Source organism: Phodopus roborovskii, unplaced genomic scaffold (genome assembly GCF_943737965.1).
Source record: "Phodopus roborovskii unplaced genomic scaffold, PHOROB, whole genome shotgun sequence".
NCBI lineage: Eukaryota > Metazoa > Chordata > Mammalia > Rodentia > Cricetidae > Phodopus > Phodopus roborovskii.
The window spans coordinates 7,737,583-7,757,595 of NW_026126599.1; the positions used below are offsets into that span (position 1 = coordinate 7,737,583).

The 20,013-nt window shown below is 43.2% G+C and overlaps 1 protein-coding gene across 3 annotated transcripts in view; it reads left to right on the plus strand.

Moving 5' to 3' along the window:
- Positions 1-20,013, plus strand: part of Stard13 (StAR related lipid transfer domain containing 13) — a 370,724-nt gene that overhangs the window by 311,875 nt on the left and 38,836 nt on the right. For all 3 annotated transcript variants that reach the window (XM_051205448.1, XM_051205446.1, XM_051205447.1), the window contains 2 exons: positions 730-801; positions 4,455-4,536. In XM_051205448.1, coding sequence (XP_051061405.1) covers positions 730-801; positions 4,455-4,536 — 154 coding nt within the window. The remainder of the gene's footprint in view (positions 1-729; positions 802-4,454; positions 4,537-20,013) is intronic.

The following is a 20,013-nucleotide window of genomic DNA, read 5'->3' on the forward strand; positions in this document are numbered from 1 at the left end:
TCCTCCCATCTCACCCCACAGATTCCCTTAGGGAGGTTGTTTGCATGGGCAACTGGTATATCCACCCCACAAACGGTCACCCAGAGGACTGGCCAGCCTCTTGGGTGTGGCCCTCTCAGTTCTGGCAGCTCCGTGAGACTCAGGGCTCAGTATCCTTCCCCCCTGCACTCTGAGTTTGAAGTCATTCCAATAGGCTTGACCAATGAGCATTTTTCATGTGATGTGTTGGGAATTAAAACCATCGGTGGAACTGGATTTTTCTAATGCCTTCATTCGTGAGAAAATAGACTGTCGTTGTATTTTTTTTATCTTGAGTGAGAGAGTAAAGCAAGGTTGGATAAATAATCTCAGGCTTATCTTGGAAGGTTTAAAAGATCCATTAAAAAGAGGATTATGATTATTATAATGAGTCTTTTTCTCCTCCCTCATCACCTAGATCCTTGGTGCTTAAATAAGGTATTGTTCCCTGTAGGACGTTCAGCCTTTGCGATCTGCCCTCTGTGGTTGGTTATCATCCCATGAACTATGGCTCCACAGAGGAAATAATCTGAGCAGACAGCAAGCGCCTCGAGTGGCCTGGACATTCTGTAAATCCTCCCTTCTGGGTAGGCTAACTTACCCAAGACTACCCAGGAGCAGCTTAGCCTCGTAATGACTGTCACGGAGCACACCAGCAAAACCCGGATGTGGCTGATGGACTCACAATGCCCTTTTTCTTGTGTGTTTCAGAAATCGAGGCGAAAGAAGCATGTGACTGGCTGCGAGCGGCCGGGTTCCCGCAGTACGCCCAGCTGTATGAAGGTATGCAAGCCTTTCCCTTCCTTCTCTACAAAGAGAATAAATTCTGGATGAACTGTGTGGAACCTGCATAATGCTCTCTGCTTCTTTGCTCTGATGTGTGTGGCTTCGCTTCCTTCCCCCTCAGCCTCGGCAACACCAAGCTCACTCTGATACATCTGGAAGTGAGCACCCTCTCGTTCCCCCTCCTCTTTATTCTTGCCCCTGCAGATCCCCACCCAGATCAGACTGTCGATTTCTTTCCAGTGTCTGCTATCTGCCACAACTCACTTTGCAGATTAGCACGGTCTTCCTTGTTTTAGCTTCATTGTGCTCAGTTTACCTGAGATTGAAATAAATTTGTTGTAAGTTTCTCTAAACTAGTTGCTTGGAGGTAGCCCTTATTTATGCTCATTTTACATTAAAAAAAAAAAATGTTATGGACCATGTCTCTGCCTTCTGAGTTTGGGGTAAGTGGTTTTTGTTGCCAGCATTCTACTTCTGGTTCTTGATTTTTAAAATTAATAGTTAATAAATTCACTCTTAGTTACTTTTCTATTGCTGTGGTAAAACAGCACAGCCAAGGCAACTTAAAGAAGAAGAAGTTTATTTGGAGCTTATAGTTTCAGAGGGTTAGAGTCCATGGCCGTCATGGCGGGGAGCGTGGCAGCAGGCAGAAGGGCATGGAGCTGGAGCAGTAGCTGAGAGCTCACATCTGATTCACAAGCAAGAGGCAGAGGGGGTAAATGCTGGGAATGACTTGGGCTTCTGAAATCTCAAAGCCCACCCCTAGTGACACCCCTCCTCCAACAAAGCCACTCCCTAATCCTTCTCCAAACTGCTACCAATTAGGGATCAAGCTCTGAAACATACTGAGCCTATAGGGCCATTCTCATTCAACCACCGTTTTTACTTGTCACTGTCTTACTGATATCTAAGATCATCATCAAATCTCTGTTTTATGGATCATCCTTACATGTCATAAAGTAGTCAGGTCCCAATAGTGAGCAGATGGCACACGAGGTCATCTGTGGAAAATTATAGCTAGTGGCATTTATTACAAAGCTGTAGATAAGATATACACAGAGAAGGAGCCAAGGGCTTATAGTTATTGAAGCTGTCACTGCTACAAGGGGATGATGCCAGAGCCCAGGAAAGAAGAAGCTCACACATGTCCCTGGAGGGAGCGCACCACTGGCTAAGGGCAGAGCCAAGGGACGCCTCCTGGAGTCTCAGCCAGGACTTCCCATTGACCAAACACAAAAGGAAGGCAGATGGCACAAGTGTCTTTGAATACCATCCACTCTCCCAGTGGACCTCAAAGCATACAGCAAAGTAGGAGGCAGCAGAGTGGGTCTGAGGGCTCAAGAGAGGGTGCCTAGCACATGGAAAGAGTCGGCTTCCCTTCCTAATGGGACAAACATTGTATAGGATAGAAAGAGCCAACAAAATTAATCTTTATACAGAGACAACTCCTGTCCTTGCATTAAAAATCTCAATTTTATATAAAAGAACTAAACTTTTTTCTACTTCATTCATAAAATCTGTGAGGACAAAGGAGAATTAATGTTAGAATGTATTTTTGAAGCCTAGAATCTCTGATTAAAAATTTTTATATAGAGCTTTTTAGACCAAAAAAAAAAAAATAGGAAAAGATTCCTATAGTTTAAGTCTAAGCTATTTCCAACTCTTTCTTTGTACCAGGAATTTACTAATCAGGTAGAAAAAGCCTAAAATGTCTCTATCCTAGTTAGAGTTTCTGTTGTGACAAACACTATGACCAAAATAAGGAGGAAAGGGTTTTTTGTTTTTTTTTTTTTTCCAAAATGTCTCTATCCTAGTTAGAGTTCTGTTGTGACAAACACTATGACCAAAATAAGGAGGAAAGGGTTTTTTTGTTTTTTTTTTTTTTTTTCATATTATAACTCTGGGGTCATATTCTGTCACTAAGGGAAGTCAGGACAGGAACTCAAGCAGGACAGGAACCTGGAGGCAGGAGCTGATGCAGAGGCCATGGAGGGATCTTGCTTACTGGCTTGCTCACCAAGGCTTGTTCAGCCTGCTGTCTTATAGAAGCCAGGACCACTGCCCAGGGTTGACACTACCCACAGTGAGTGAGGCCCTCCTCCATCAATCACTAGTCAAGATAATACAGCACTGATTTACCTGCGGGCCAATACAATGGAGGAATCTTCCCCCTCTTCCCAAACACGTCTAGGTTTATGTCGAAAGAAAAACAACAGCAACAAGTAGCTCATTCTTCCTAAGTGGAAGGACAAAAACTAAAAATGCCACCCTTTTGATTCCTCATGAGTATGTACTTTGAAGTGTGCACATAATAACATATATGCTACAGCTATGATGAGATTTAAATGTGAGCAGCCCATAATTATCTAAGATGCGCTGTTGGCTCAGAAACATGCACATGCCAGATTGTGTCTAATCCATAAATGTTGCATAAACACCATGAGAACAGAGCTTTCTGTGTGCCAGCTATTATTCAAAAACCAGTATTCACACTTCCACCATAAAGGAGCCATCATGACTGTGATACTGTGCAGCTGAGGAAAAACACAGCAAGGAAGTATGCTGGGCTCCGTCCTGTGCCTGTGCCTCTCCACTGTGACAAACACTCACTTGCCAGGAGGGTGAGGTGGTGTTCTTTCGGGGACCAGGAAGGGTTCCATTACCGTGAAATACTTTGAGTTCCTCTAACTTGACTGGATTTTTTTTTTTTTTTTTTTTTTTTTTTTTATGTCTCAAGTAAAATATGTCAGCAAATAGATAATGTTTAGATTTTTACTGTGTGGCCCATGCTCTAAAGATGTGTCCCCCAGGATGGAGGTAGTATCTGCTTCTGACTCAGGAAGGTTTAGAAACATTAGCTTTGTTATAACTAGGAAGGTATGGAAGTATGAAATAGGAAGGTGTGGCAGTTACAATGAACTGATATGAAATTTGACCTTGGCTGTTGTACCCAGTGATGTCCAGAGGGTTTCCTATGTAAAAGAGGCACCTAAAATTAAAGCCACATTCTGATATTGACAAGAACCCTCCTAGTTGGCATGAGTCCACTTCTGAAGAACTTTCATGGGGCTGCGATCTCTTCTCTCATAGCATCAGTGGAGGAATTGAAGATGACTGAAAATCTTGCTACCAAAAAAAAAGAGAGGGAGGGGTGAGGGAGGAAGGAAGGAAGGAAGGAAGGAAGGAAGGAAGGAAGGAAGGAAGGAAGGAAGGAAAAGAAAATCTAAGATCATTGAACTTGGGGTATTTTTTGGAAATGTCCCTCGTGAAGGGGAAAAAAAAAAAAATCAGCCAAACTGAGAGTTCAATGAAACCACCCATCTGTGGCCTGTGCTGTGTGTATGTATGGAAAGAATACTGAAGGCCCTCCCCACCTCCACCTGAGGCGTGTCTGATAAGGATGGACACTAAGGTTACTTAACGTTTAATCATGTCCAAGGTCGGACGCTTATTTTCATATTTCACGCTTACACAATTCTCTCAAAAATAAAATCGTGTGCTATGTTTAAATGCTGTCATTGATAGTACTAAGCTGTAACTGTGGCTAAGATGTGGGTTCGTGCAGAGTGCGGCCGCCCAAGTGCACTGGCCTGTGTTCACACACAGCGAAGGGCGTAAGTTCAGTGCTCTGTCTCCCCTTTCTCTCTTAGATTCACAGTTCCCCATCAACATTTCGGCCGTCAAAAAAGACCATGACTTTCTTGAAAGGGACCTTGTAGAACCTCTTTGCAGGTAAGTCAGATGAGTGAAGTAGCTTTGATTTTTGTTTCTTTTCCTTGGTCTTCAACTTGGGTAGCCCCAAGTTGAAGGTCGAGTTGAGCAACTCAGTAAACATTTACTATGGGGCCATTGTCACTGAGCATGCTCTGTGCCTTATTTTGTAGAACTGAAATCCTAATAGGGGGCTTTAGACATTAGATTAGGAAAAAAGAGAAGAGGGGGGAGGGGGAAAGAAGAGGAAGAAGGAGATGGAACCGAGGATAAGGGCATTGACTAGGCAGCACAGACGAGCTGGGGAAGGACAGGATGGTCAGCCTTCACAAGTGTTGTCAGGGCACAGTCTGAGACAGCCTTTGACTTTGTTCAACCTGACCTAAGTTTGTTTTACATCTGTAAAGTCAAGCGGTATTATCTTCAAATGAAATATGTAAAGCCAAGCAACCATAGCGGCAGATTGACACAGTTAAACCTTTATTTGATAAATCCCCTAAAGGGGCAAAGACATGCATATGAAGAATTCCTCCCTCCTCCCCCACCAAACACCTCACAGAGTATCCGGAGAAGCCCAGGTGAAGGGATGAGGTGTGGGCAAAAGAACAAATAAGTAACCAATGAACTTTGGTCAGTACTTTTGAAAAGCCAATGGGATCTATACTCTTCGGCAGTGAAATTCTGCATGAAAAGCTAACTGTGTCTGCAGAAGTTTTCGATCTCCCAGCTAACAGTCTGGAAAGAGGTCAGAGCTGGGGTAGGTGTCAGCTGCAGGACACTATCACTTGAGAGAGGACTTGGAGATCCCACACTGGTGACCCTCAGTGCACTGCTCATTCTTGTGTATCCTGCATTTGATACATATGACTATTTAAGAGGAAGCTTATGAGGAGCATAGCATAAATGATCTTAGGCTTGCAGGATCTGAGGTATCTGTTTTGTGTTCAGAGCTGCTGTCTTCCTGTTTCCTATATGATGGAAAAGTAGGTTTGTGTTAATGAATAGTCTGCTATTCACAAAGACAATGCTATGTATCTGCTTAAGTTTGAAGTATCAATCCTGCCGATCAAAGGAGAAAAGAACTCTCTCTGAGTCATAAACTTGGGGGCTAGCTGGCTGGCTCAACAGGTTAAATGCATTTGCTGACAAGCATAACCACCTGAGTTCGATTCCTGGGACCCACGTGGAGGGAGGAGAGAACCAACTCCCAAAAGCTGTCCTCTGGCTTCCACACCTGCACTATGACTTGGGTACAGGGTGGAAGGGAGTTGTAAAATCATAGATTAGGATACATACGGACAATTTAGACTAAAAAAACAAATAAGCACACATGACCTGCCTCTGTGAGAGCCTGTGAGGTGAACAGATGATTTCCTTGTGATTCTTCAAACGCTCTGACTTGGAAGAGCAGAGTGTTTCCTGCTCTCCTTCCAGAGGCACACCTGCAACGTGAAAAAGGCTCACTCCACACAGTACAATCCAGTTTGTACCTCAAGCTGGTTTTCCTCTCGGCGTTGAGTATATTCCTGTTGGCCAGCATTTAAAAAAAAAAATCCTACTTTTAAAATTATATTTTTGTGATCTTTTTCCATTGAGTCTTCTAAATTTGTTTTCTGTAAAATGGCTTATTTATAGCATTATATTTATACATGTATGTACGTGTGTCTGTATATATTCAAAATGGACTAGTACTAGTATGTGATGAAGGTTTGGAAAGCTCCATCTGCTGCTCCTACACTTCCTCTTCATCCTCCGTGTCCCCCTACTCCCGAACCCTGGCAACTACAGATTTGTTTTCTGTGCCTGCAGTTTTGGTTCCAACGGGGTGTCACAGATACGGCATGGAACAGTGTGTGGCTGTTTTGCCTGGCTCCTTTCCCTTAGTATAATGTTCTTAAGATTAATTTGTATTATTTTTCCATTTCCAAATATATTCCTTTCCGTTGTACGAACAGACTTCAGGGTTCCCGATGTGAGGCTATCATTGATCTATGTGGTTCATTTGAGCGTAAATGTATATTTCTTTTCACTAAAATCTTAAGAATGGGACTGGGGGGGGTGCTCACGGCAAATCTGTCTTCACTAAGAGGCAGCAACCACTTCAAGTAATCCCATTATTTTGTATTCCCAACAACATATTAGGAGTCCAGTTATGTGGCCCTTTGTTAGTTAAATGTTTTTGTTTTCCTCATGGACATTTTAACATGTCTGGCTATCATTGCATTTTCTTAGTGGCCAGTAAAACTAGATATCTGTCCATGGCTCACCAGCCTATCTTCTCCTGCAAAATATCTCTTCAATCTTTTTCTCATTCTTAACTGAATAATAACGTTTATTGTTGAGTTTGGAGGATGGTGCTATTGTTATAAATACCTTGGTCCTCAGAGGATGCATTTTGTAAATGTTTTCTGCCAGCCCGTAGAATGGGGCATTTTTGGTTTTGTTTTGTTTTGGTTTTGCCTACCAAATTTGTTTATTTTGTCCACATTTTTGGAGTGTTTTAAAAAATGTCTTTGCCTAAAATAAGGTCACAAGTATGTTACCTTGTGCAGCTTGAATGTGAGTTTCTCTTATTGATTCATTGCATTTCAGTGTCTAATTTTTTTCAGCTACCTGTTGAAAGGACTGAACCGGCACCTTCATCAAATCACTTTGACGCATGCCTGTGCACTTTTGTGTGGTGTGTGTGTGTGTGTGTGTGTGTGTGTGTGTGTGTGTGACACCCATGCCACAGCACTTGTATGGAACTCAAAAACCAACTTGCAAGTTCTCTCTTCCACCTTCTGTGGACTGGGGCTTGAACTTAGGTTGTCCTGCTTGGTGACAAGTGTGCCTTCGCCCACCAAACCATCTCACTGACCCTAAATTTATGTGTTGATTAGTAATCAGTGTATGTTTAGGTCTCCTGATGTTTACAACAGCAAACTGCAGTTTACTGCATGCTACTATTTTACATCCAATTTTCTGTTACTAGGATGTCGTTTATATATATGTTTTATATCCTGTAAGATCTTTCTAAGCTGTTTTATTCTTGTGGGAAAGCATTTGTATGGAGGTATGTGAACCTCGGTTCTCAGGGTGTAGAAGCTCTGGGTAGAAGAGAGGCCAAAGGAAGAGTCACACCCTGGGCAGATCAAAGGAAACAAGGGGTAGGTTGACAGCCAGAGGTGGCTGGCTGAAAAGCAGCAACGGCAGGGAATTGCTTTTTCTTTGCTGGGAGTCCCACACAGTACAGATTTTCTGCCTTGCAAACAGCAGAAAGCAACAGATATCCCACCAGAGAAGAACGACGTGCTGTTAAAACCCTGAGATTAATGAGCAGTTAATTAGAAACTTGCCTGCTCATAGGGTAAGTCTTGATTAATGCCAGGCGAGCGGTAAGGTGAAAATTCTCCCCCCACCCCTTTATGCAATGTATTCACAAAGATAGTGAATTTTTATTCTTTTTATGATTTTTGAAATTACATGTTTATTTATTTGTTTGTTGTGTGGCAGGGGCACCACAGTGTGCATGTATGACCAGAGGACACCTTTCAGGGGTTGCTTCTCTCCCTTCCACTACGTGGGTCTTGGGAATTGAACTTGGGTCATCGGGCTTGGCTGCAGGCACCTTTACCTGCTAATCCACCTTACCCATCCCTCTGCTTTATTTTTAAACCTTTCTGAGCTGTTCAGTTCTCATTCTTGTTTGAAATGCTGAGGACCTGCAGAATGGTAGAAGGAATCACAGTTGGGGGGAGTTCCTTCCAGGGAGACGGAGGCAGGCAAGACAGCTAGAGTCACCTACAAAAGGACACTCGCCACAGAGATGTTACTCACCTGTGTAGACTAGTAATCCGTGTCTCACATCCCAATGTGCCGGAGAATTGTCAAACAGTGTAGCTTAAAACTACAGATCTTGCTGAGGTTGAGACTGCCCAGAGGAATCAGGGTGGATGTGTCTCGCTGTCTACCTCTTGCTTTTTTTTTTTTTTTTTTTTTTTTTTTTTGGTAGTTCTCAGGTTTAGTCCCCAGAAACCAGGCAGACTTGCTGCCTTTGCTGAAAATGTGAGCCAGCAGATGTGAGCTGAGTTCTTTCTGTGTGTGGCTGCAGGAATGCTGGCAGAACGGGCTGCATCCAGCAGGCTCCTCGGAGGTGATTGCTGCCTGTACAGGCTGGAAGAGCCGTTCCCAGTATTTTTCAGCATGCACAGTTACAACTGTTTCCCTGGTTCTTGGTTGTGACTGAAAAGCCTTTCCCCCCATGTGTCACAAAAAGTTCGTGGCACACCCAGTTGTCTAAGTGAGCTAGTTGGAACTTAACTCGATAGGACACCGAAGGTGTCCAATGGCTTGCCAAGTTTGTCCTTTGGGGTTAATTGCAGCAAGTGAAGCCCTTGGTGAGGGGGCTGGGTGAGAGGTTTCCGTGGGCACTGCTGGGCTGCAATAGTCATTGCAGCTGAGGTGAGGCTCCTTAGACACTGCTGGGCTGCAGTATTCATTGCAGCTGAGGTGAGGCTCCTTAGGCACTGCTGGGCTACAGTATTCATTGCAGCTGAGGTGAGGCTCCTTAGGCACTGCTGGGCTGCAGTATTCATTGCAGCTGAGGTGAGGCTCCTTAGGCACTGCTGGGCTGCAGTATTCATTGCAGCTGAGGTGAGGCTCCTTAGGCACTGCTGGGCTGCAGTATTCATTGCAGCTGAGGTGAGGCTCCTTAGGCACTGCTGGGCTGCAGTATTCATTGCAGCTGTCTTCAGACAGAGGCCTGGATGCTCAAGCATGACCTTTGAGTTCCTAAATGAATGTGAAGATGGTGACTTGTTTGCATAATGTAAATTGTTAATAGATGCTAATTAATTATAGTATAGGACAAATGAGGGCATGAGCTGTGTTCACTGCCGTTTGGTGATGGACCTGGTTATGACTGCCCAGCACTGCTTTTCCCTCCGTGTTTAAGAGGATGAGAAGCCATGGGTCTCAGGAAGCAAGAGCAGCAAGAAGGGAAGATAGATGCAGGGCAGAAGGGTGTTATAGTGCACGGCTGCGCACAGCCCTGTTTGATTGTGTTAACATTGTTAATATTAAACAATGACAGTCTCCATGAAAATAATATAGACCTGTCCCCTTTAAATACCTGTCATAGAGAGTGCTGGAGAGATGGCTCAGTGGTTGAGAGTGCTTCCTGCTTACAGAGGACCAAGTTTCAATTCCCGGCACCTATATGGTGGCTTCCTACATGGTGGCTCCCAACTGTTTGTTACTCCAGTACCAAGGGATCCGACACCCTCTTCTGGCCTCCATAGGTGCCAGACACATTAGTGGTGCAGACATGCATGCATAACACCCGTTCACATAAAATAATGATGATAACAATTGTCTCTGTGCAAGCTTTGTCATACACACATATGTGCACACGCGCGTACCTCCTTCTTACAACACAGCTTGTATTTTTTTTTTGCATAGGTGACCTTTGACCCTGCTTTCCTCCCACCACACCTCAGCTAAGGTCAGGTGGCAGTTCCTGGATTTAAGCACTAGCACAGGGGAGATTTCTCCTGCTGCAAGCACTTGAAACAGCCAAGAGGGAGGCACATCCTTCCTTCTCCGGCTCCGTGGTGGTATGGGGACAGCCATTTGCTTATTTTAGACTATATTTCTAATGCCCTTATTACACCCCATCCCACCCCAGACACCATAAGTCATCCTATGCATGCCTGTGACTTTTGAACACCCTTGAATCTTGGGAATTATGTATCAGAGTTGTATATTTGGCATGGAGCATCCACTCCACTCTCTGAAATCTGTGTCTGCCAGACTCTTTCCGCACTAAGCCCTTTCCCACGCCCTGTGGCCGCAGCACATGGAGGAACCCCCGTGACCCTGGGTTGGGAATACATCTTCACTGGCTTTAGTCCCTGAACATCTTTGAAGTTCCCACCCAGGACGCTCCTTAGCCAACAGGGTTCTATCCACCACCCTGACAGGAGCCTGGGTAAGAAGGTCAGGCTGTTGGAATCGAGTCAGAATGATCTGGAAGAGACGAACGCCCATCTCTGCTTGCTATTCCTCCCATGCCTTTGGCAGGAAAATAAAAAATATCACAGGAAACCAGCCCGTTAAATCAGTGTAGGAGACCTCGTGACCCATCTGAGGTCTGGCTGTGGAAATGTCAAACATGAGGCAGGAAAGGGACCTCCTGTTTTCCCTTGGTCCCTGAGGGAGGAACAGACTGCCTGCAAGTGTCCCCAGGCTGAGTACAGTGTGAGTCAGGACCTGACGCCCTGCATCTGACCCCGCTGTTCTGCCTCCACCGCCGCCTTCTCCTACCACCAACGCACAGCCTAACCGTCTTCCCTGACCCCAGAGTCCACTTGGTCTGCCTTCTCCTCCCGTGTTTTACTCGGACCACTGCCTGGCTCCTGCTACTGTCCTCTGAGCTCTGCAGAACTTTCTAGCTCCATGAATGTCATAGACTTCATTTTATAGACTTCATCTTACCTAACTGCACATCATGGATTCAGGGCATTGACCCAATCAGTAAATATTTGTTAAGTTGAACCAGGGCTTGGCAGAAACAACCTTTCAACCCACAAATTACTACATATTTTTTCTTTTTTCTATTTTTTTTTTTTTTTTTTTTTTTTTTTTTTTTTTTTTTTTTGGTTAGAAAATATTAGGATGATAAACTCTGTTTTCTCCCCAGAATAGTTTAAAATGCTGCCCTTTACTGACAGCTTCCTCTTCCTCCTCCTTTTTCTTCAGGTAGGATCTTACTATGCAATCCTGACTAGCCTAGAACTTGCTATGTAGACCAGGCTAGTTTCAAACTCACAGAGATCTGCCTGCCTCTGCCTAGGGTTAAAGGTGAGCATCAGTCACCACATCCAGCCCTCACAGACTTCTTAAAAACACTGGTGCCCACTAGCTTCCGGCTCTCAGGATCTACACACAACCAGCTCTCCTCCTTCTGCCTAGTCTACGCCGTCCTCTCCAGCCCCTAAATGTTACCAAAGGAAGGTGAAGATTTCATACCGCTGGCTCTTTCTTAAGTACTTGACACAGTTAGCCACCTGCTCCCTCCTTTCCAAAGTCCTTTGGCTTCTTCCTGCTACTGCTCTTCACTGACTTCTACCTCCCTGAGGCTGCCTTCCTTCCTTGGCCCCAAATCCTAAACACTGGAATTCACCAGGATTCTGAATTTGTTTCCCAGCTTGTTTGGTTTTAATTCTATTCAGCCCTGGAAATGCCTGCATTCAACCAACCTCACAATAAACATGAAACAACCACTTGCATGGTGTTTGCATTATATCGAGTATTGTTAATAATACAGGAGTGATTTTTTTAAATACAGGAGGAAATGTGAGACATTACATGCAAATGCTGTGCAATTATCACCTGTATTCCACTCACTCTCAAGTGGGTCTGGATGTCACAAAGGCCCTAAATCTTAACATATGCAGACCAGAGTCCATTATCGTCCTTGTATCCCTGCCCCTCACTGACTTCTATATTTTATTGTTGTCTAATGGCCCATTCACAAGAACTTGGAATCTGAGACTCTGCCCTTTTGCCTTCCTATCTTCCATTTGAGCCGGTCGTCATGCCCGGCTCACATAGCTGCCCCCTGATGCCACCTCTTTACCTTCCTGTCTTCCAGATGAGCCAGTTGTCACATCCTGCCCTCACATAGAATGACACCTCTCCTTATCCCTTTGCTTTTTCAAATTCATATTTCTCTTTACTTGAAGACAGTTCTTTTTTTCATGCACTCTATTTCAATTATGGTTTCCCTTCCTCTAACTCTTCCTAGATCCTCCCCAACTCCCCACTCACCCAAATCCACACCCTTTCTTTCGCTCATTAGAATACAGAGAGGCACCAAGAAAATAATAATAATAATAATATAGGATAAAACCAAAACCACAATAGAAAACAAACTAACAGAAGAAAAATAGGCAAAGGAAGAGCACAAGAAATACATACAGATATAGATTCATACATGTTCCCACACAACATATAATAAATAAAAACACAATCATAATGTATAAGCAAGAGACCTGTAAGGTTGAAAGAAAGACAGACAAAAAGAAAGAAAGAAAGTAAGAATGAATGAATGAATGAATGAATGAATGAATGAATGAATGAAAGAAAGCCCAGACAAAGCATTGTGAGTGGAAAAAAAAATCCATAAAGATATTGAGTTTGTTTGTGGTGGCCATCTACTGCTGGACATCAGGCCTGCCCTTAAATGTGACCCGAGACTCCTTGGGAAAAAACTAATGTTTTATTTGCAAGCATGTATCCATTAGAGAAAGCTTCTAGGGAAGAGACAGAAGCTGGTGCCCACTTGACCCTCTCAGCACTGACAGCTCATCTGGTGCAGACCTTACAGGCTTTGCAGATGCCGCCACAGTATGTGAGTCAGTCCTATTATGCATAGAAGGCCTTGTTTCCTTGGGGTTCTCCATCCCCTCTGACTCTTACAACTTTTCACCTCCTCTTCCACAGGATGCTCTGAGCCTTGAGGCGAGGGATTGGATGGAGACATCCCTTTTAGGACTGTGTCCCAAGGTCTCTAACTCTTTGCACATTGTCCAACTGGGTCTCTGCATTTATTCCATTTTCTGCAGGAGGAATCTTCTCTGATGATGGCTGGGCAAGGGCACTGATCTATGAGTATGGCAGAATGTCCTTAGGAGTCATTTTGTTGCTGTGTTCCTTTAGCAAAACAGTAGTATTTGGTTTTCCCCTCTGGGTCCCTGGCCAATCTAGCCTCAGGTTCTCAACCACCCAAGAAATGTCAGTTATGGGCTCATCTCATGGAGTGGGTTTTAAATCCCAGAAACTTTATGCCACCGTTGCACCAATGTATCTTGCAGGCATGTGGCCATTGACAACTTCAGGTTTTGTAGTTGGGTTGGTGTTCACATTTCCCCTCGGTAGTGCAGAGTTCCTTCCAGGACCATGAACACTAACCAGTAAAGTGGCGAAGGCTCTAGTTAGGCACCAGTGTGCCTTCTCTGGGTTCAAGGAATTGTAGGTGTTGTCTTCAGCAGTGGAGAGAAACCAGTAGCCCTGGAAATAGCCTGTTTTGGGGGCTCTTCATGGGCTCCCCCTGTAACCAGCAACTCAATTAGATGTAATCCACTCCTAGAAGTGGAGGTTTCATTTAGTGACTTGGGGCTCTGTCTTCCTCATTATTTGGTGGTTCCATTTAGATTTTTTTTCTTATATGTACATGTTTTAAGAAGCCTCTACTATAGATTTCTATACAATCCCTCAAATAGCTCTTCGTTTTAACTGTTCCTCCCCATAGTTTCTCCCTTACCCATTTCCTTTCTCCTCCCCATTTGGTCCTCTCACTCCAGTCCCCCGATTCCTTCCATCCATACTTATCTTTCTATTATCCTCCCTAGAGTGATCCATCCCTCCCGACTCATACCTTACTCTGTATCTAACCCCTGCACTCTTATCAAAGACTTGACAGCTAACATCCATGTATGATCAAACACAACATATTTGCCCTTTGGTCTGGGTTACCTCACTCAAAATGATTTTTTTTTCTAGCTCTATTCATTTACCTATGAATTTCATGATTTCATTTTTTTTTACAGCTGAGTGATATTCCATTGTGTAAACATACAGCATTTTCTTAATCCATTCTTCCATTGATGGAAATCAATTGTTTCCAATTTTGACTATTGTGAACAGAGCAGCAACATTTGATTCAGATTCTTTAAAATGTGATTGTTTTTTTTTTTTTTTATTTGTGTGTGTGTGTGTGCCTGCATGAGTTTCTATGCACCAGATGGATGCAAGTGCCCACTGGGACCAGAAGGATGTATTGGATGCCCTAGAACTTGAATTATCGGCAATTGTGAATCACCGGTGTAGTTGCTAAGAACCAAAGGTGGGTCCTCTGCAAGAGCAGCGTGTGCTCTCAACTACTGAGCCATCTTCCCAGTACCCCAGGTTCTTGAGCCATCCCTTGACTGTCCCTTTAAATCCATTCTCCATCCAGCCTTAGATATATGTCTAAGTATCATAATATTCCCTAGCCTAATATCCTTCAATATCTTCCCATTTGTCCATCACATACTGCTCCTAATTCTTTCATTCCAATCGTCTGTGGTCCAGCCCCTGCCTACTTCTCCAGACTTACATTCCTATTCAGGTACTCACAATTCCTAGACCACATCATACTATGTGATGACTGTTTCCTTTGCCTACAGTTATCCTTCACTGGCAGCAAATTCCTCTTAGCTCTTTAGAGTCTTGCTCAAACATTATCTTCTTGGTCTGGTGCACTCAGGAAGTGACTAGCTTCTTCTTCTATTTATCATGCTCACATCCCACATGGCACTGTGAGAACCTCGAGGATAAGAACTACTATCTTTTGTTCATTTCTGTATTCTCAGTGTCTTCCTGGGGCACAGAGCACACACCCTTAGATAAACAAATATCAGTTTTTCTCTCCCTACTGACTTCCCTAGTAGAACCCCAAGTGTGGTGTTTAAAATGAAACCACTGCTTCCCCTCTGGTGGTGTGTTAGCCCATCTATAAGATTATGACAACAGCAGCAAAACTGAAAGGCTCAGAGTCTTTTGCTTGCATTAATAAGTCAGGCCAGGTTGCACCAAGTGCAAAGAGGGCAGGCCTCACCATGGGTTTCTCTTTCAGTGGAGAGTGAGCAGGGAAAGGGATACCTAGGGTCATGATGTTTACCTCTGTTTTCTGGATTTCACTAACAATGATTCCTCGGTAGACAGAAGCAATAAGTTAAGGAGACAGGACTGACTTCTAGCCTGGGTGTCACTGGTGTTTCACTCCCTTGAGCGGATGGTCCTCCCAGAGGCCTGTCAACTTATCTGAAAGAGGCAGTGCAAATGGCCCTGGAGTTGGACAGCCTGTCCCCTTCACACCCATTGAACTGATTCCCTTTCCCCTGCATCTTTGCTAGGCTGTAGGGAAGCTAAGCTATCATGTTCTGTTCTGACTTCATGAAGATGAGCACAGTGATCCGAAGACACCTATAGACTCATGTAAGCATCTTCAGTAGCTCAGTTGGTAGAGCAGAGGACTGTAGACTGGTGTAAACAATGTTCATACAGAACGTCCTAGGCTTTCCAAGAATTAGAAGAAAAGTAAATTATGGTGTAAGCCCAAGAGAGACTCCGGTTCAATGGAACTCTCTATGGGTGGAAGGCAAAATACATTATATAGTTGCAATTTTCATTCGTGTTGAAACAGTCTGCCCAGCAATCATTAATAGACCAACCCAGACCATTTGAGAATTTGTCTTATTACTTAGGATTAAGTTTAAGTGGAAATAAATACCAGAACCACATATTTGTCCTCACTGAAGGTTGGCTTAACTCACACCAGAATTTTATAGCATTTTTGACAGAGTGCAATGAATATTTCTGGTGTGTGATATATTCTCTTACTTACAGGAGCCAAATCTGAGAGAGGCAATTCTGTCATGTCTCTGCATTGTATGCTTCATCCAGTCTGTGTGCTTAGAAAGGTTAGCCATTGTTTACTTCACCTTATATGAAATAAATCACAAACCACTGCTGTAGCATGCCGTGAAGAAACATATTGTTTCAGACCACCTTAAAGAGTATTTTCTTCTGCCATGCTCTACAACAGTGGTTCTCAACCTTCCCAATGCTGCGAGCCTTTAATACAGTTCCTCATGGGTGTGGGGACCCCAAACCATAAATTATTTCATCGCTACTTCATAACTGTAATTTTGCCACTGTCATGAATTGTTATGTAAATATCTCTATTCTCCAGTGGTCTTATGTGGCCCCTGTGAAAGGGTCATTTGACACACGCTACCCCAGAGGGGGTTGTGACCCACAGGCTGAAAACCACTGTTCTGTAAGATTCAGGATGATTTGTGTACAAGGTGATTGAGATTGTACCCAACATCTCTAAATGCCTCCAATGATGATAAGTTTCTACATTGGATTAAGAGCTAATTAGCATAACCTCGAGAGATAAAAGGCATATGAACCACTGAGCTTGAGATGGTGCCCCACATAAATCCTAGGTAGTCATGACCACCCTTCTGTTAATGCTACACACAGGACAGACAGATAGGGGAGTGCTGGAGCAAGCTGGCTATGTAGACTGAGCTGATGAGCTCTGGGTTCAAATGAGAGAACCTGACTTAAAATATAAGATGGAAAGTAATGGATAAAGACACTCAATGGTAACTGTTGACCAAAACAAACACACATAAGAACATGCATACACACATACACATGCAAAGAAATACATCACTATACTCATAATTTCAAAGTCCAACAAGTAAAATTAATAATTATAATAAAATGTATGCCTTTTTAATTGACTATTTTAGAGCACTTTGAAGTTCATAATAAATTTTAGCAGAAGCACAGTGCCCCCATCTGTGCCTTGCCCACACTCACACACACAAACACACACACACCACACACACCACACACACACACTCACACACACTCACACACACTTCTACTGCTCTCAACATCCCCCAAAGGGTGTGCCATCTGTTACAGGAAGGAGCACATGGTGTACATTACAGCTCATGCTTTCTATTTTAATTCTGTGTTTTTGACAGGTGTATAATGACACATATCCACCACTGTGGCATAAACAACTGTTTCAGTGCCCTAAAAATTCTTCTTACCTAGGCATCCCTCCATCTCCCTAGTCTCTGGCGATCATTGGTCTTTTTGCTATCTCCATAATTTTAACTCTTCCACAGTGCTTTATAACTAGAATCACAATTTACAGCCTTTCCATACTCACTTAACTTTCCTCCACGCCATCTGTGTCTTTATAACTCACTTCTAATTATCAACATTCCATTGTCTGGTTGTATCGTAGTTCATCTTCCCGTTCGTTCACCTGACATCTTGATTGCATTTGAATTTCACTGATGATGACTAAAGTGGCCATAGACACCAAGTGCAAATTTACACATGCAAATAAATCTTAAAGCCATTTGGGTAAATACCAAGTAGTGTGGTTGCAGGATCAATGGTTGTTTTGCAGTAAGAAATTGTTCAACTGTGTTCTGAAGTCCCTGAGTCATTTTCCATCCTCACCAGCAACAACTGAGTTTCTGTCGCTCTCATTCTCACCAACGCTATTCAAATATACAGTAGTAGCTTGTGATAGTTTTAATTTGCAATTAACATGTGATATTGAACACTTTCAATGCTTTGTTTCATTTTTATCTGTATGTGTGTGTATACATGCAAATGCACATGTGTGCCCTTGCATTTGAGTACAGTACCTGTAGGCCAAAAGATGGTGTCAGTGCCTATGGAGCTGAAGGTAAAGGTGGTTTTGAACCTCCCAGTATGGGTGCTGGGAGTTAAGCTCGGGTCTTTGGGGAAAGTGGCAGGGACTCTTAGCCACTGAGTCATCTCTCCAGCCTGGTACTGAGAACATTTTGGGGGGTAAAGATAATTCACCCATTTTTATACTGGCCCATTTGTTTTCTTATTGTGGATTTCAGAATTCTTTGTCTACTGTATAAACTTCATCAGATATCCTTCATAAATATTTTTTTCCAATCTGCTTTATCATCTCACCCTCTGTATGAGCAGAAGTTTTAAATTTTATCACATTTCTCCCCCTTTGATCTGGAATCCAAAAAGTCATCATATACTCAAGGCCATCTAAATTTTCTCCTATTTTCATTTTTTAACCCTACAGTTGCATGTCTATGGTTAAGGCTGTGGTCCATGTATCAGGAGTATAAGGACTTTCTAGATTGATTTCTTTTCATGTGATTATCTAGCTGTTTCAACACCATTTATTAAAAGATTGTCTTTTATCTCTTTCCTTGCCTTTGCTCCTTTTAAAGGCCAGGTGACTATATCTGCTGGAGTCTGGCCGGCACTGTGAATCCTGTCCCGTTGATCTGTTGGCTACTTTTCCTAATATTCCTCCAACTTCACTGATGTTTCTTCATTGTAAATCTTCAACTGGGAGAGTGCTGGTTCTCCATTTTCACTGTTCTCTGACAAGGAATATGTTGGCAGTCCTGTGTCTTTGGTCCCTACCTACTGCTTTTTTTTTTTTTAATTCTATTTTATTTATCTTATTTTCTGTGTTCAGGTGTTGGTGTTGTGCCAGCATGCATGCACTCTATGTATGCCTGGTGCCGCTACAGTTCAGAAGAGGCTATTGGTTCCCCTAGAACTGGAGATGGTTGTGAGCTGCCATGTGGGTGCTGGGAGTCAGCAGCCAGTGCTCCAACCCCTGCTGTCGGTGTTGTTAATTTGAGCTTTTTTGAATGCATGAAGTAGTCCTTCCTGATTTTAATTTGTATTTCTCCCCTGGCAAACAAATGTTGAACATCTTTTTGTGTGCTTATCAGCCATTTGTATATTGTCTTTTAGAAGTATCCCTTCACAAAGTTAGACCATGGGGAAAAAATCAAATTGTTTGACTTACTGAATTTAAGAGTTCTTTGTGTGCTGACGGAGACTATACATAGTATTGCATAATGCTTCCTGAGTATTTTCTTCAAATAAAGAAGAAATTTTAAGTGAAGACATATTTTTAGTTTAGTTAGATGTGTCTAAAAGACCAAGTGTATGAAGATAAATCTAACTTCCAGTTTTCAAAAATTACAAAATGCCTCCATGTGTCATGAATATAAAGCATATTTAAATGTGTAGTATGAGCCCTTGATGTTCTTGTACCTGTTTTAAATCAAAAACCTTTTTCACAAAGTCGAATGATTTGTTTGCGCCTCCAGTCACAACGGAGGAACAAGTGTGCTCGATTGGTATACTGTGTAAACGGCATGCAGGCCTTCCCTAGACAAACCACGGAAGAGCTGCCAAGGGGCAACAAGGATGCCTTTTAATTAACACACCCCCTTTAGGCGGGCGTGTTAACACCATGGAACTGGCCAGGAAGACAGTCTGCCCGTTGTAGCAGCAAATCTAAGAAAGCAGCACAGTAGCTGTAGATGCCCTAATCAGCCTCTAACCCAGAACCCAAAGCATCATGAGTTCACAGTCAGTGGGTAAATGGTCAGTGGCTGAAAATGAAGAGAGTCGTCTTGTATATATAATTCAGTACATGGTAGGATATGCTGAAAGATGGGGTAGCTCCAATGCAGGGCGTTGAAAATAAGGCAGGTGTTGCCTGACTCCATGTGGAATAAGAAAAAGAGGTTGAATTGGGACCAAAGGTGAGGGAAGACTTTAAGAATATCACAAGAGCTGGCTCAGTGGTTAGAGCACTGGCTGCCTTTGCAGAGGACTCAGGTCTGATTCCAAGCATTCACATGGCAGCTCATAACCATCTGTAACTCCCGTTCCATGGAGACACACAGTAACTTTTACTTAATCAGATTCAGTGTGCAATGCCTGCTGAGCCTGAGGGTTGGTCTCAGGCTGACTGTTCCCTAGTGTGAATGCCTGTTGATGCTCAGTCAAGACGAGACAGTAAATGGGAGAAATGGGTTTTAAAAACAGTACAGGGAGTTAAGCTTTGGTCTT